The sequence below is a fragment of the Syngnathus acus genome, chromosome 8, assembly GCF_901709675.1.
Source record: "Syngnathus acus chromosome 8, fSynAcu1.2, whole genome shotgun sequence".
NCBI classification, from domain to species: domain Eukaryota; kingdom Metazoa; phylum Chordata; class Actinopteri; order Syngnathiformes; family Syngnathidae; genus Syngnathus; species Syngnathus acus.
Genome location: NC_051093.1, coordinates 8,520,148 through 8,533,987, shown reverse-complemented (window position 1 = coordinate 8,533,987; position 13,840 = coordinate 8,520,148). Strand labels below are relative to the sequence as shown.

General features: G+C 38.3%; 1 protein-coding gene across 9 annotated transcripts in view; it reads right to left on the bottom strand.

Moving 5' to 3' along the window:
* The window catches only part of rbfox1 (RNA binding fox-1 homolog 1), a 69,021-nt gene that overhangs the window by 4,937 nt on the left and 50,244 nt on the right, over nucleotides 1-13,840 (bottom strand). For 5 of the 9 annotated variants that reach the window (XM_037256377.1, XM_037256378.1, XM_037256379.1 and 2 more), the window contains 9 exons: nucleotides 13,365-13,655; nucleotides 10,184-10,330; nucleotides 10,016-10,069; nucleotides 9,341-9,433; nucleotides 6,332-6,392; nucleotides 5,621-5,674; nucleotides 3,985-4,129; nucleotides 2,897-2,936; nucleotides 1,287-1,351 (listed from right to left, as the gene is read on the bottom strand). In XM_037256377.1, the coding sequence (XP_037112272.1) occupies nucleotides 1,287-1,351; nucleotides 2,897-2,936; nucleotides 3,985-4,129; nucleotides 5,621-5,674; nucleotides 6,332-6,392; nucleotides 9,341-9,433; nucleotides 10,016-10,069; nucleotides 10,184-10,330; nucleotides 13,365-13,655 (950 nt within the window). The remainder of the gene's footprint in view (nucleotides 1-1,286; nucleotides 1,352-2,896; nucleotides 2,937-3,984; nucleotides 4,130-5,620; nucleotides 5,675-6,331; nucleotides 6,393-9,340; nucleotides 9,434-10,015; nucleotides 10,070-10,183; nucleotides 10,331-13,364; nucleotides 13,656-13,840) is intronic. The other 4 variants (XM_037256381.1, XM_037256383.1, XM_037256382.1 and 1 more) reach the window with 2 other exon arrangements.

Below are 13,840 nucleotides of genomic sequence, written 5' to 3'. Positions count from 1 at the left end.
GGTTGTCAAATATCTAAAAGCATTAAGGTTTGCTTAATAGAAAAATTCACAATGGTTGTCTGTCAATAGATTCCAATTGATTAATAAATCCCGATCAATCACTCTAAGTACAATGTGGTCCCTCGTGACACAAAAAAACAATGGATGGACAATATAATCCTTGCAGGATTGCAAGTTGGCGATTTCAGACCACTACAAAAAGCACAATGGAACACCAGAAATTGCTTTTGCTATCAGGAGTTAGCCTTTATTTTATTTGATCTTTTTTTGTATTTCTTATTTAAAGAAAGCAAATGTCCAAAAGGGTTAGCCACGTAATCAATCATTGAGGGAATCCATTTGACATATCTTATATTTAAACAAAACTACAGAGCCGCTTTTGCTTACTCCCAGTCATGCTGTCTGACCAGATCTCCCCTCCGCCCATCCTCCTCGCGTTAATCCTCCACGATAAGAGCCAATCAGGGGCCAGGGTGTGTGCTCATAATTGAACAGATTTGCATAGCAGCCCAGTGGTTGAAGCGATTAGAAATTAATCCCGATTAGTTTTGGCCATTGCTATTCAACAGCAGCACCCACCCAACACTCGCACTTATCCCAGTACTGCATTTGACCTATCTTATCTCGTGGTGCAGAGCCCGAACTCATCATCAATGTGGATGTGTGACAGTTATTGAAGAGTGTGTTGCTAAACCGCAACTGCTACACAAATTCCAATGCAATTGATGTCAAATGGAGTTTTTAAAAATGACCCCGAGGTGAAAAGATAAACAGCATCCATAATATCATTTGCTGTAATATAAATAAATATTCAATGATTTACAACAGAGTAAAAGTAATAATTGATTGTAAATGTACTTTTTGTTGGATAGCAGAGGGGAAGGTTCTGGCTATTGTCAAAGTTTGACACAGTTCTGGGATTATGCGTTGCACTCAATGACAATAATTTTACAGTCCTGATTTGCACGTGTGCGTGTTAATTCAACCCGGTGAATGCATGTCTGCATGAGTCATTGCATTTGCATTCATTTGTGCACAACATAAACTAAAGTCGGGTGAGGACTCACAAAAGCAGCTATTGTTACGTCCCCTCTGTGATCCTTGTGGATTTAATATGACCCACATGGTGCTACTTTGGCCCTGTACAGATGGTAACATCAAGCCACAGGTGTGCAAACAGCGGTCCGTCCGCACAAGGCTTGGTTAACAATCATCACCTAGTTGTATTTCCCAGCTCACTTGACATCATAACACGCCTACTACGGTCGCTTACTCTGAAATCTTACCTGTCACTGTATGCAGCTGCTGTGGCAGCAGTAGGTTGGGCAAATCTGTAGGCAGCGTAACCACCCTGGAAACACACGTCATGTGACATTGTGAAGACAATTGAAGACTGTATTTTGATTAAATGACAACTCATTTCTGCATACTTTTTGTTATTACCGTATTTTCCGCACTATAAGGCGCACCGGATTATAAGGCGCACCTTCAATGAATGGCTCATTTTAAAACTTTGTCCATATATAAGGCGCATCAGATTATAAGGCGCACCTTCAATGAATGGCCCATTTTAAAACTTTGTCCATATATAAGATATATACATTTGGCCCGCGGGCTGGACTTTGGACATGCCTGCTGTAGTGGCTCAATATTGGTCCATATATAAGGCGCACCTGATTATAAGGCGCACTGTCGGCTTTTGAGATAATTGGAGGTTTTTAGGTGCGCCTTATAGTGCGGAAAATACGGTGAGTAGAATTAAGGCAGGACTCCGGACTAACTTTATTTATTTCATTTTATTTCATTTTATTTTATTTCATTTAATCTTTTTTTTTATAAGGAGTTGTAGCAAGCACAAGAACAAGTTTTTTTTTGAATAGGTCCAGCTGTCTCTGCTCTATTCTCAATGACTGTATGTCTGTCCTGACACCAGCCATGGATATATTATTACGGCTATAAAATGTGAAGTCGAATAAAGGATAGTTAGAATGTCTGATGATGGACTGTGGCGGAATGAACAGTCTGCCCCCTTTAAGCGAGCAGCCATTGTAAGCGTGTATTGTCACTCATAGCTGAGTGACGAATGGCGGCTTTGTGTGTCACAGTTGGTGTGGTCAAGGTTTGACCACACAGCATTCAATCTAACGTGGGAATGTTGTCATCCATCAAATTTACTGATGCGTTGACAGGTGGAGCAGGACGCTACTTGTAGGCACCATTAAGTTATTTAACTTGCAGCATATCTATGTTTACATTTTTTTCCCCACAGTTGTGTGTTTTTGAGTAAAAGCCAAACATATTACAGTAGAAGCACCCGCCATGTTTCAAGAAGTCATTTGTATAATTAGAAAGGCTGAGTAAAACACATGAGGTTTAGATACTTGTATTTTAAAGACTCACATGGGAAATTTAGCTTAATGCTTCCTGAGCACTTACTCCAACAGTTATATTACGGTTATGTCACTCTCGCAACACGGTTCTTTACCCAGCCCATATTCCTCTCTTAAAAAATCTGTCTGAAATACTATACGTGTATTATTAAGATGAAATCAAATGTAATGGTTCCACATGATTCAAACACCTCACAGTGTAATGGAAGTGATTTTTACAAAAAGTACTGTACTATATCATCAGCCAAATAGCATCATTCCATTTTTTTTAATGATTCTCCTCCACAGAATTTAATGTAGCACTACCAAATGAATTAACAATGTCTAAACAAATACTTTAAATCTTGCAGTACCTAGAGAATAGTGGTTTCTTCAGAAAGAAGCTCAAATGCCAGGTTCAAGGAAAAGATGATTAATTGTGGCATTTGTTTGTTCAAAGCAAATACCATCATGTGATGTCAGAGATCCCTGTCACATGCAATGTCATACTAGTAAACAATACTTACATAAATATCTGCACCATAAAATCCATCCTGGTAAACAACACTGTAGAGGATGCAAACACAAACAAACAGACACACAATAAAACAAAATAAAACAAAACAAAAACATCCATATTAGTGCATGTTGACATGCAGGCACTGGGCTGGCTACCAACCAAGACCCATGTCCACAATCCAAAAGACAACCAACAGAAAGTAAATCAAAAATCCAGAGTCAAAGGGGGGAAATACAGCAAGGCACTCATATCTAATGGTTGAATAAGGAAGCTGGGAGGGTTGCATGAAATACATTTTTTTTTGGGAAGAATTGGGTGGATATTGAAACGCTAAATATAGTTATTGAGCGTTGTTGTTCACTCGCAAAGTGGATTCCCACCAAGGTTATAATGGTCAAATAAATCTAATGAAATAGCAAAAACTTAAATTGAAGAAAAAAAAAAAAGTCAATAAAATCTGAAACTGTATTTTGCGTTTACGTTCAGCTTCCGTATCCTCACGAGGGTCGCAGGCGTGCTGGAACCTTTATTATGATCATCTTAAAATATTTCATTTCAACCCCCATCTTAAAAAAAGAATCCCAGCCAGCTTCCTTGATGCCCATTGGCTTGCAGGTATAAAGAGGAAAAAAAAGAAAAAATCTAAACACCAACAGAATGGTACAAAATTGCATCTGACTGCCCACAACACACAGCTCTCCAGAGCTTTGAGCAACAAAGGATCCACAAGAATTGCTGGGGCCAGCCGGGGAGATGTTTTATTTCATTTGGGTAAATGGGTGCGCTTAGAAAAGAATAGTGGATGACGTCCCATTCTGACATTTTACTCAATCACACCACAGTCCAAGGCCAAGTTGACAGTAATTTTCCATGACGCCATAAAAAGCAAGTCTTGGAGCATGCCTATTGGTTAATTCAGCATGCTATGAAAGTGGGCCACTTGGTTATCACTGTGACGCAAAGCTTGCATGCATTGCTTTGCTGTCTCCGAGCATTGAGTTGCAGGGCTTGCCATTTGAGTGAAACAAGAAAAAAAAAACAACTAAAGGGAGTTAAATAACAACTGAACTGGATTAGAAAAAAAAAAATGCTCACCCTCCATAGGCAGGAATATGAGGAGGTGGCGCAGCCGCTCTGAATGTGTTGTAGACTGTCCTTCCTCGACCTCGTAGGTGGGTTCCTCTGTAGGCTGCGGCTGCTGCTGCTGCTGCACTGGCTGCTGGGTAGGGAAACCCTGGCACTGGGAAAAAAAAAGGCAAAAATGTCATAAAATTAACAATTAAGTGCACCGTTTGAACCTTCACATCAACTAATTCAATGTGGCGCAAAGTGATTTAAAGCAAAATCCGACTGGTAATTCAACCCTAGTGTTTTTGCGCTTTAAATAAATACATAAATAAATAAATGAATGAATTCATGATTTTTTTACATAGTGCAAGTTGTAACAAAAATAAAATGAATCAGGCTGAACATGACTGGAGTACATAGATAAGATAAGAGATGATGAATATCATTTTGTTTGAAGGAGGTGAAATGCAGGAAATGTCGTTGATCCGTCCGTCGTGTTAGAGGTGCACGGTTACTGTTATGAACTTTTCTTTAATCTAAATAGGGAAAAATGACACCAGGTGTAATTTGAGGGCAAGATGAGAGAAGGAAGATGGAGAAATGATTTCCTTGCCTAATTATGCAACTCTTCAAAAGGGAGATCTAATGAAATGGTAATAGAAACAGTGGAGCATTCATTGACCTAATGAAAAATGGAAGGTTTGGGCCAAAGGACAAGAGTTTGTCAAAGAGAGTGAAGGAAAAGACTAAGGCTGGTAATTGTCCCTATTCATCTTTTGTCATCTTGATTTAAAGACCTCATGCCATGGCAAGCATGATAGTTAGACACTAATACGTTTTATCACTATGACTTTGATGTTAGCTCAAATTTAGGGATCAAAAGTGATTGTATATTATTATCGTATCCAGAAATATACATGGGTCATTTTCATATAATTTGATCAATAACATTAGAGAGGATTTTCTTTTGAAAATTAATTCCTTTGACTGATGTGAGTATTTGTCATTCGAATTGTAATATTTAAGCATAAAAGGTTCTTAAGTTATCCATGTGGACATACTGACAAACTCTCATTGATATTTTGGATGTTTCAAATGTGAGACAAAGAGAATCGATGCAAAGCCATTTTGTGATGATAAGAGCAGACGGTGATTTATCTAATGACTCCAACAGGGAAATAGAAAATATTGATTTCAAAATATATTTTATATACTTTATTCTAATGTCCTGGGGAACAACAGGCAATCAGATTCTCTTCCCCCCCTGTCCTTCATTTGTATTCAGATATCTGTATTCTTATTTTCTTATCTCGGAATCCAGTTATTTTTCACTTTAATGACCATCATTAATGAAGGAGTGGGAGTAGGATTCTGGAATGACGGAGGGAGTAGCAAAGTGTGCGTTTGTTCTTCAGCAGAGATGACAGTCTGTTGTTATATTTGCGTAAATCAGCACAGTTCTCATTCTATAAAAAGAATTTGCCTGGTTGCATGTTGCTTAGGAGGAATGCAGAGGAGGAAGAGGTGAGCAAGGTTCACATGAGAGGGAAGAGAAGAGAAACAAAATCGATACTTCAAAAAAGATGATGGAGGATTTGGGAGAAAAGAAGGGAGGTAAGAATAAAAGAGGAGGGGCCTAATTGAGAAAGACACGCCCCCTTACCTGCATAGAATTCGGGGCTGTAGACAGCACTGACCACTGGATTCAACTTCCAGCCTGACAAATAGAAGACGGACAATACAAATGATCTCAGTGGCAACTTTTAATTTTCATAGTAGCGAGATGAGGACTTTCCTGTTTGCTCAACTCGCTTCGGCTGATTTAAAAAAAAAAGGACTTTGAGCTAAGTTTAAGTTATACTCCACATCACTTGGCATCATGAACACTTGGCAGATCCACGGCAGCAAGTGCATCAAGTGTTTTATAAAAAAAAAGTTAAATTAAATGTTTTTTTTATGATAAAATTATTATTTTTACGGTATTTTTCTACATATTTTTTTCCCAATAACCATTTTATGTGACGGCGTATTTTGATCGCAGGCAAGCGTGCAGAGTAACAACAACGTCAACGATTGACACCTGCTTCGTTTCAAGCTTGTGGGAAGAGATTCGTCGGCATCCATCATTATAATTCAGAGGAATATGAAGATAGACAGATGGCTCAAAACACCTGGCGTGAACTATCCATCACATTACAACAAACATTGCTCATTTTTTTTTTGCTTTTGCGTGGAACAAGTACCACTGTCAGACTGAAAGAATGTGAATGGAAAAAAAATCTGTTTCAAATATGCAAAGTGCATTTTCTTTTTTCATACTGCTCACCTTCAGTAGGAGCACATTTAATAATTTAGTAACATGAGGTAATCTTACCATTTGCATATGGGTTGACAGTCTTCTTATTTGTCATTACTCGGGCAGTTGCATTGTTGACCTACAGCAGGTAGAGAGAAAACTTCATGAGATGAAAATCACATAGCTGTAAAGAACTGCTTTTAAAAGTCTGCCTCATGCATTGCTCCCTTGTGTTGTGAACAGAGAAACATTTCAAAAAATAAAAAGCATCATGACAAACATTCATGTCATTTGTGTGTTTTCACAGTTGCAACCAGAACCACTGAAAAAACACATCCCAAAAAAACAAAATCACCTTTCCTTCCCATTTGCATATTTTCCATTATTTTTAACATGCGCTCCGGTTAGAGTGACAATTCAGTAAATATAAAGACAAACGTAACGAAAAAAAAACAACAAGGATGCATATTGGCAGTTTGGCTCATTTTGTTTTGTAAACACACATGCATGCAGAGGGCAGGGAAAAAAATGAAAAGGGAAGAAAGGGGGAAAAAAAAAAAAAAAAAAGAAAATTCAATGTGGCGACAAGGAAGAAAATATGCCGGAAGGATTATGCAACATCCAGTCAATCTTGGAAAATGACATAACTGTGATGAAAGCACTAAAAATGCATTCACACTTGGACAACAGCCTTTCTACTTGCATGAATTAAAACCCCAAAGAACATCCATACTATAATCAAATCAATCAACCATTCAACTCATTCCAAAATTGAAATCAAAGTAAACAGGGGGAAATTAAAATGCAGGTGCATTATCATCCTCAAAGCAAAATTCACAAATTATTTTCCAACAATCTCCGATAGATGTGCAAATGGATCATGTCTCAGTCAGTATCGCTTGTACACGCAATTCCAGGAGAACACTCAGTGAATGGACATGTACGTTGTCACTTAAGAAAAAATGTCATTATACAGCATCAACCCAACCACAATTCAAAAAGAAATGTCACGTGAGGTTTAGTGTTGCAAACGTTCAAGAGAGGAAGAGAGAGAGAGGAAATGCTGGCAGAACGGCTCGCTCGCCCACACTTACCATTTCCCAAACCTTTTGGCCCCGCCCACTTGTTTGTGTACTGTTACCGTTGTAACTTTGTTGGATGGGGCCCTAAACAAGCTACCATTGGAGGGATGGTGGGGGGGAAGGAGGGGATGAGAAAGGAATAAGCATCATCGTATTCAGGCGGCTAAGAAAACGTTGCAATCATTACTTTTTTTTTTCTCCAAGCATATTCCAGACCGGCCTTTCCTGTTTCCGTTCATTATCGGGATCGAAACACATCAGTCGTTTCTTCAAAGCTAGATGTTGTGCGTGTGTGTTGGTGTATTGGAAGAATGTGCGTGCCTAATTCCAACCAGTAGCTTGGTAGTAATCATTTAAGAGTGTATTTATAGTTGGAAAGGCTCGGCGTAGGAAAAACTAAAGCGTCTGTTTCCTGGCTGCTATGAAAAAATGGCAATGATAAACCAGTTTGAAAATAGAGCGCATTTTACAATGTCAAGATAGATAACGGAGATATTCGTGACATCGCAGCTGATACAAAAAGAAATTTCACATCAAAACAATCCAACAATAAATATTTTCACAAGTTGACCTGTTTGTTTCTGCGACTGGGCAACAACAACGGCCTGATGTTAAAGATGAGTGTGGGAACATGACGTCAACCTGATGCAAAGAATTATAGAAAATATACCAATTATCATTTTAGTGTAAAATTGGCCCGGTGCCTCACCAACCATCTTACAATCACAAGTACAGTCGATGACCTAAAAACAATTAAGGCCTCTGGGACGAAGATCGTCTGGAGAAACCGAGCAGTTGTGGTTATAATTATTTCCTCTCAATCTCTGATTGGAATAATGTTAACATAGTTGGTAGAAATTGGATTCCTTATATCCCAAAATATGGAGTTGTTCTGCATATGATTTCACGCAGCATTCCATCTGTTGAAATTCAAAAAGTCAAGGTGTCATTTCCCGTTTGACTTGACATGCTTCTTCTTCCCTGGGAGGATGAAGACAGACTCAGAAGAAGCATTGGAGAGACTCAACCATGGTACTCGTTCAGAATCAGAAATGACATGGCGATGCCACTTGGAAAAATGAATACAAGCTCAAACTATCTATTCGGCCTTCAGCAGCTACTTTGATTGATGACAAATTACGTTGGTTGTGTTTATTTTCCATATTTGCTGTATCGGCAAAAATGTCAACACTATGTCCAGCAACTCATTGCACTTATGTGGCCTTTCCATTCAACCCTAAGACCAAATGTGCAATAGAACTATCCCAAAAAAACACATACTTGCATTTTACAAATGTTCTGTCTGCAGAATTAAAACAAAAGATTTCCATTTACACAGCAGCAAAAAAAAAAAAAAGCGCATACCAACTGCTTGTCCTCCTATATAAAGTTGTATTTTAATGAATAATAAAAACAGTTGTGTTTTTCGGAGCAACAGAACAGTATCCATTTTCATTCTTGTTTTGACATGGTGTTTTTCCATTTTCATTAAAAATGATCTTGTGTAAACGTGGACTAAGTCAGCTGGGAAAAGCTCAATTTTCCATGTGATCCTGAACAGGAAATATGGTCGAGAGAGAGAGAAGATTGATTTTTCAGTTTTTCTTCGCAGTACTTGGGGCCAGCAAAAAAATTAAAAAACAATCTTCATGTTCTCAAAATACAGTTCATAAATGTTTGGGCAGTTTATTAACTCATTCAGTGCCATTGACGGTTATAGACGTCAAAGATATGAACTGGCTTGGCAATGAATGAGTTAAGCATGAAGACAAGAAATAAAAGCAGTCTGCTACTTTACTGTAGATGTGTTTTTGTTTTTAAACGATAAGCAGAGACAAAACTAAAACCTTGGATGACTTTTGAATGCCATTTGGCAACAAAGATAAGATTGGGTGTTGTGGTCGAATGTCGGACGCTGACGCAAACACTCACTTACACATACATCAATAGGGGACAAAGAGGACAAAGAAAAGAGAGGTGGAAGGAAAGATTTGAACACAAGTACCTCTATTTTACGGCCTTCCACCACAGTGCCGTGTAATTTCTCCCTGGCCCTGTCGGCATCCATACTATGCTCGAATGTTACGAATCCAAAACCCTGCATGACAAAAAGAGCGACAACCTCAAGAACAAAAGCAGGATTTGCACATTGACAATTTTTTTTTTCTAATTTTAGCATCAAAAGCTTAAAAAAAGAATTTTAACTGACAATTGATGTAATAATTATAATCATACAGATATATTTAGGATGTAGTGTTTTTTTTTGTGTGGAACTACAAAAAAACATTAAGAAATAGAAAATGGAATCATTAAATGTGTGATAAACTCATATGGCATTGTGCAAACCAAGTGGCAGACAAGATTAGCCCAAGGACAATAAAGTCAAAGTCAAAGTCAAAGTCAGCAATATCTCAATGTTGCCCTATTGATCTGCCATGACTTTTTAGTTTGATAATTTAATTGATGGGGGAGATATCTAATTATCTTTGAAAACCTAGCACATCCTATAGAGAATGAAAAATATCCTCATCAATACAAACATGCCGTTCCTCATTATTGCTGTTAGTTTATCATTGAGTAAATCTTTTTGCTCTGCACTCAAGCGGTTGACATTGAAAAAGTGGAAACTTCAAATAACAAACGGCAGCATGCTTAAGCAAAAAAAAAAAATATCACAGACCTTTGAACCACGTTCGTTGAAGATGATTTCCACATCTAAGATTTTGCCAAATTGCTGTTATTAAAAAAGAAAACAGTCACTTGTGAAATAAGTAGCAGTAGTCTATAGAAACAAATTGATATGATTCATTTACGTACATAAAATACATCATTGACATATTGTACTCACCCCAAACATTTGCCTGAGGTCTGGATCTCTGAACCTGAAGGGGATGTTGGAGACATGAAGTCTTTTGGGTTGGGCCTTGCTGTCTGTGCTCTCAGGTACAGTCTGTGTTGGTGGATGACTGTCTGTCTGTGCTGGGTCGTCTGTCTGCTGGAGAACACAATCAATTACCAAACTGCAGGGATGAGAACATTTGGAATTAGGGTTGGCGAAAAAAAATATCCATGTTGTCCATGCTCGCCATTCTCTATTTTATTTTAATTATTTATTTTTATGATATATATATATATATATATATATATATATATATATATATTATTTCTATTGCAACAAATTGATACGTGCGCAGTTGTCATCATCTGTAATTGGTTTGCAGTCAATTCGCTTTTGGTTCTGTCATTTGGTGACCAATCCCAAAATACGTATAGGATGTGAATGTCATTCGAAAGACGAGACAAGTTCAAGCAAAGAGAAGAACAATCATGAAAGTTACTTTATAACATCTGACTACCAGAACTGCAGAATCAGATACAGTATATTGGTGTTGATCCATTAAGGTTATTGATCAGACAGCACTGAGATAATAGATGGCCATGCACACACATTAAACGAGCATCAACAGCAGCGTTCTTTGTCCTGTTGCTTAATGGTAGTAAGATCAATGAATGCCAGAAGAGATTCTCGCGTGTGTGTATGTAACAAAACATTTTTCTTGCAAACATATGGAGCCACCTTTTGAACACTTCATCTGAATCGGTGTGGAACAGAATTTTCTGAGAAAAAAATGGGGAAAAAAACTCAATTTAAAAGCATTTAACTACTCCTGTGTATATTATAAAACCAAAAGATAAAATGTTTTTCATGGTACAAAATTGTTGCCGCAACCCCGTCTACAGTACGTCGCACCTTCTTTCTTTTGGTCTTATTCTTCAAGTCTACAAGACCTCTAAAAATACAGCCTGTATGAGAAAGTGAGGAGGGGGGGGGGGGGGGTTAAGCAGCTTTAGGCCCAGCAGTCTTCCACACAATTCCTAAGTATACATGGGAACACGAGAAAGGAGTACACGGGAACATAGGCAGCCACAACTGCCATCTGTGTGAGGCGGCAACATACGCCTACACTCGCTGCAAAGACGCAAAACAAACAAACACACACACGGAGCATCTCGTCCTGTTTGGCACCACGAACTGATATATGAAGTGAGGACAGGCTTGAGGCAGCTTGTTCTATGGCATGTTGCGCAAGTCAAGCTGAGACTACAGCAAACATTGTCGCCGGTGAGTTTGGATATTGTCTTCTTTGTGAAAACAAACCCAGTTCTATTTTGACCCAATAAATATATTTTTATTGCCTTAAGCAACTCCTCATGATGGTGTCCACGTCTTCATTTAAACACATTATTTATTCAATTCTATATCTGCAATGAAAATATCAATACGCATAATATTATTTTTTTTGTGTTGTCTGTAAAACTGGAAGAAAATCACAAATACTTTAACATTACTTATTTATGAAATATTGTAGGCCAAGGCAGCTTAAAGTGACATATTTCAGATACATAGTTTAGAAACGTGAACTTAACTCAAGATTATGTATTGTATATGAGCTAATTTCCCGTAGCTATAAACCTGGAATAGAGCGAAGGTGCACCAAGGTCAGGTCGTATCCAACCTATCAGATTGAAAAATCCCTTCACTGCATTTGAAAGCCTGAGCAGCTTCCACATCGAGCTATTGTGACTCTATATTGTAACTCTTATTGCTACAATTCCAGCTACCGTCAGCAGAATGAATTGGACGTTGCTGCACACATGGAAACTTGGGACTAAAATGAGTTTCTGGATAGATGGAGCTCTGCAGAGATGTTAACAGCAATAATACATTACAGAACTCACACACAAAATACTTTCCTTACAATAAACCAGAAGTTAAATTATGGTTATCCATAAAAACTAGGAATCTTCTGCTTAGAAATATATTTAGTTTTATGTGTAGTTTGTCTGGTATTATAACGGCATGCTCCTCTAGATCAATTTTAATAATATTCCTGTTTTATAAAATATTTGTCCATCTTATGTAGTTTTTGGTTTAGTCACTGCATTGGTCTTTTGCATCCTAAAACAAGATACATAAATGACCCAGTTACAGTAGACACGGAGTTTGTGTATTAATATCACCAAGTAGCTGTTTTCAGCTGTTATTGCTACCTTCATGTTATTTTGGGAATCTTACTCATTGCAGGCAGAAACAGTGAAAGAAGTGCGGCGAGTGAAAGCTACACCCAGGAAAAATGAGAAGGCGATAGACAGACAGAGAAAGAGGGTAAGAGAGAGAGAGAGAGAGAGACGTGGCTGCAGAGCTGAAGAAAGGAAAAGAAAAATAAAAGCAGTGAGCCGATGTGGGGGAAGGAGCAGAGCAGACAGCCAGACTGGAAGGGAAAACCAACGAGGCCTCCAGATGGTTCTTTTAGCTGACAATTGTGTTTTTTTTTTAAGTACATTCTACAGTCTCCTGTATTGTCATTAAAATAATTTTAGTTTGCGGTAAAAGAATCCATACATGCTCTCCTATGACACATAATGTAGAGCTTCATTTAAAATATAGTAGCTTGGAATTGTGTCATCTTTTCATCTTGCATTGAAATGACCAGGAGCTTTTTTTTTTTTTACATGCAAAATGTTTCTTTCTTCTAGAACAAAGAAAATTGTGACATGCAGAGACAAGAGATTACAATATTTGTGATCAAAGCAAGAAACCTTTGTAACCTTGAACGGCATGGAAGCCTCTGTAGGGACGAGATTATCATAATCAGGCATATTTTATTAAGAAAAAGAACAAAAAATAGAATGGATTAATTTTCTTTACAGCAGGGGTTAAAAAAGTGGTGCATAAGGGCACCAAGTAGCCGCTAGGACCATCAGTAGCTTGTGGGCCAAAAAAAAAAAGAGCTCTCTCACTGATGTGAATTCATTGGTCATCCCAAAAGAGCCATTCATAATGGACGAATAAATAAATAAATAAATAAATAAATAAATAAATATTGATGTAAATATTAATATGAAACTGTCGCCTGGCCAGAGTTCCATCCAATGTTTTCAAATGGTCACCAACAGAAAACAAAAACAAGGTTGTGGATAAGAGCAAATTCAAAACTTAACCAAAAATTCATCCCATCATTTCTTACTGTGGCTGTGCCGGTGACTGTCTGACTTCCGATGTTGGTCCCATTCTGGTCGCTGTGGCTCTGTGTGGACTGGTACATGTTGAGTGGATGGTCACTGATAGAGGCCTGAACCCCGGGGTAGTCTTGGGGTGCAGGATGCTGGTGTGAATGTGGATGGGAGTGCGGATGTGGGTGAGGGTGTGAAGCTGTGAACTCTGTGGTAATGCCATTCTGGGGAGGGGGGGCAAACTGGGCTGACGGGTAAGTCTGGGCCATGGATGGATCTGGGGGAGTTGGTGTCTCCTGGTTACCCTGTGTAGAGAAAGAAATACGTAAATTGTGCACATAATGAATGATTGACAATCAATTACCGTATTTTCCGCACTATAAGGCGCACCTAAAAACCTCAAATTTTCTCAAAAGCCGACAGTGCGCCTTATAATCCGGTGCGCCTTATATATGGACCAATATTGAGCCACTACGGCAGGCGTGTCCAA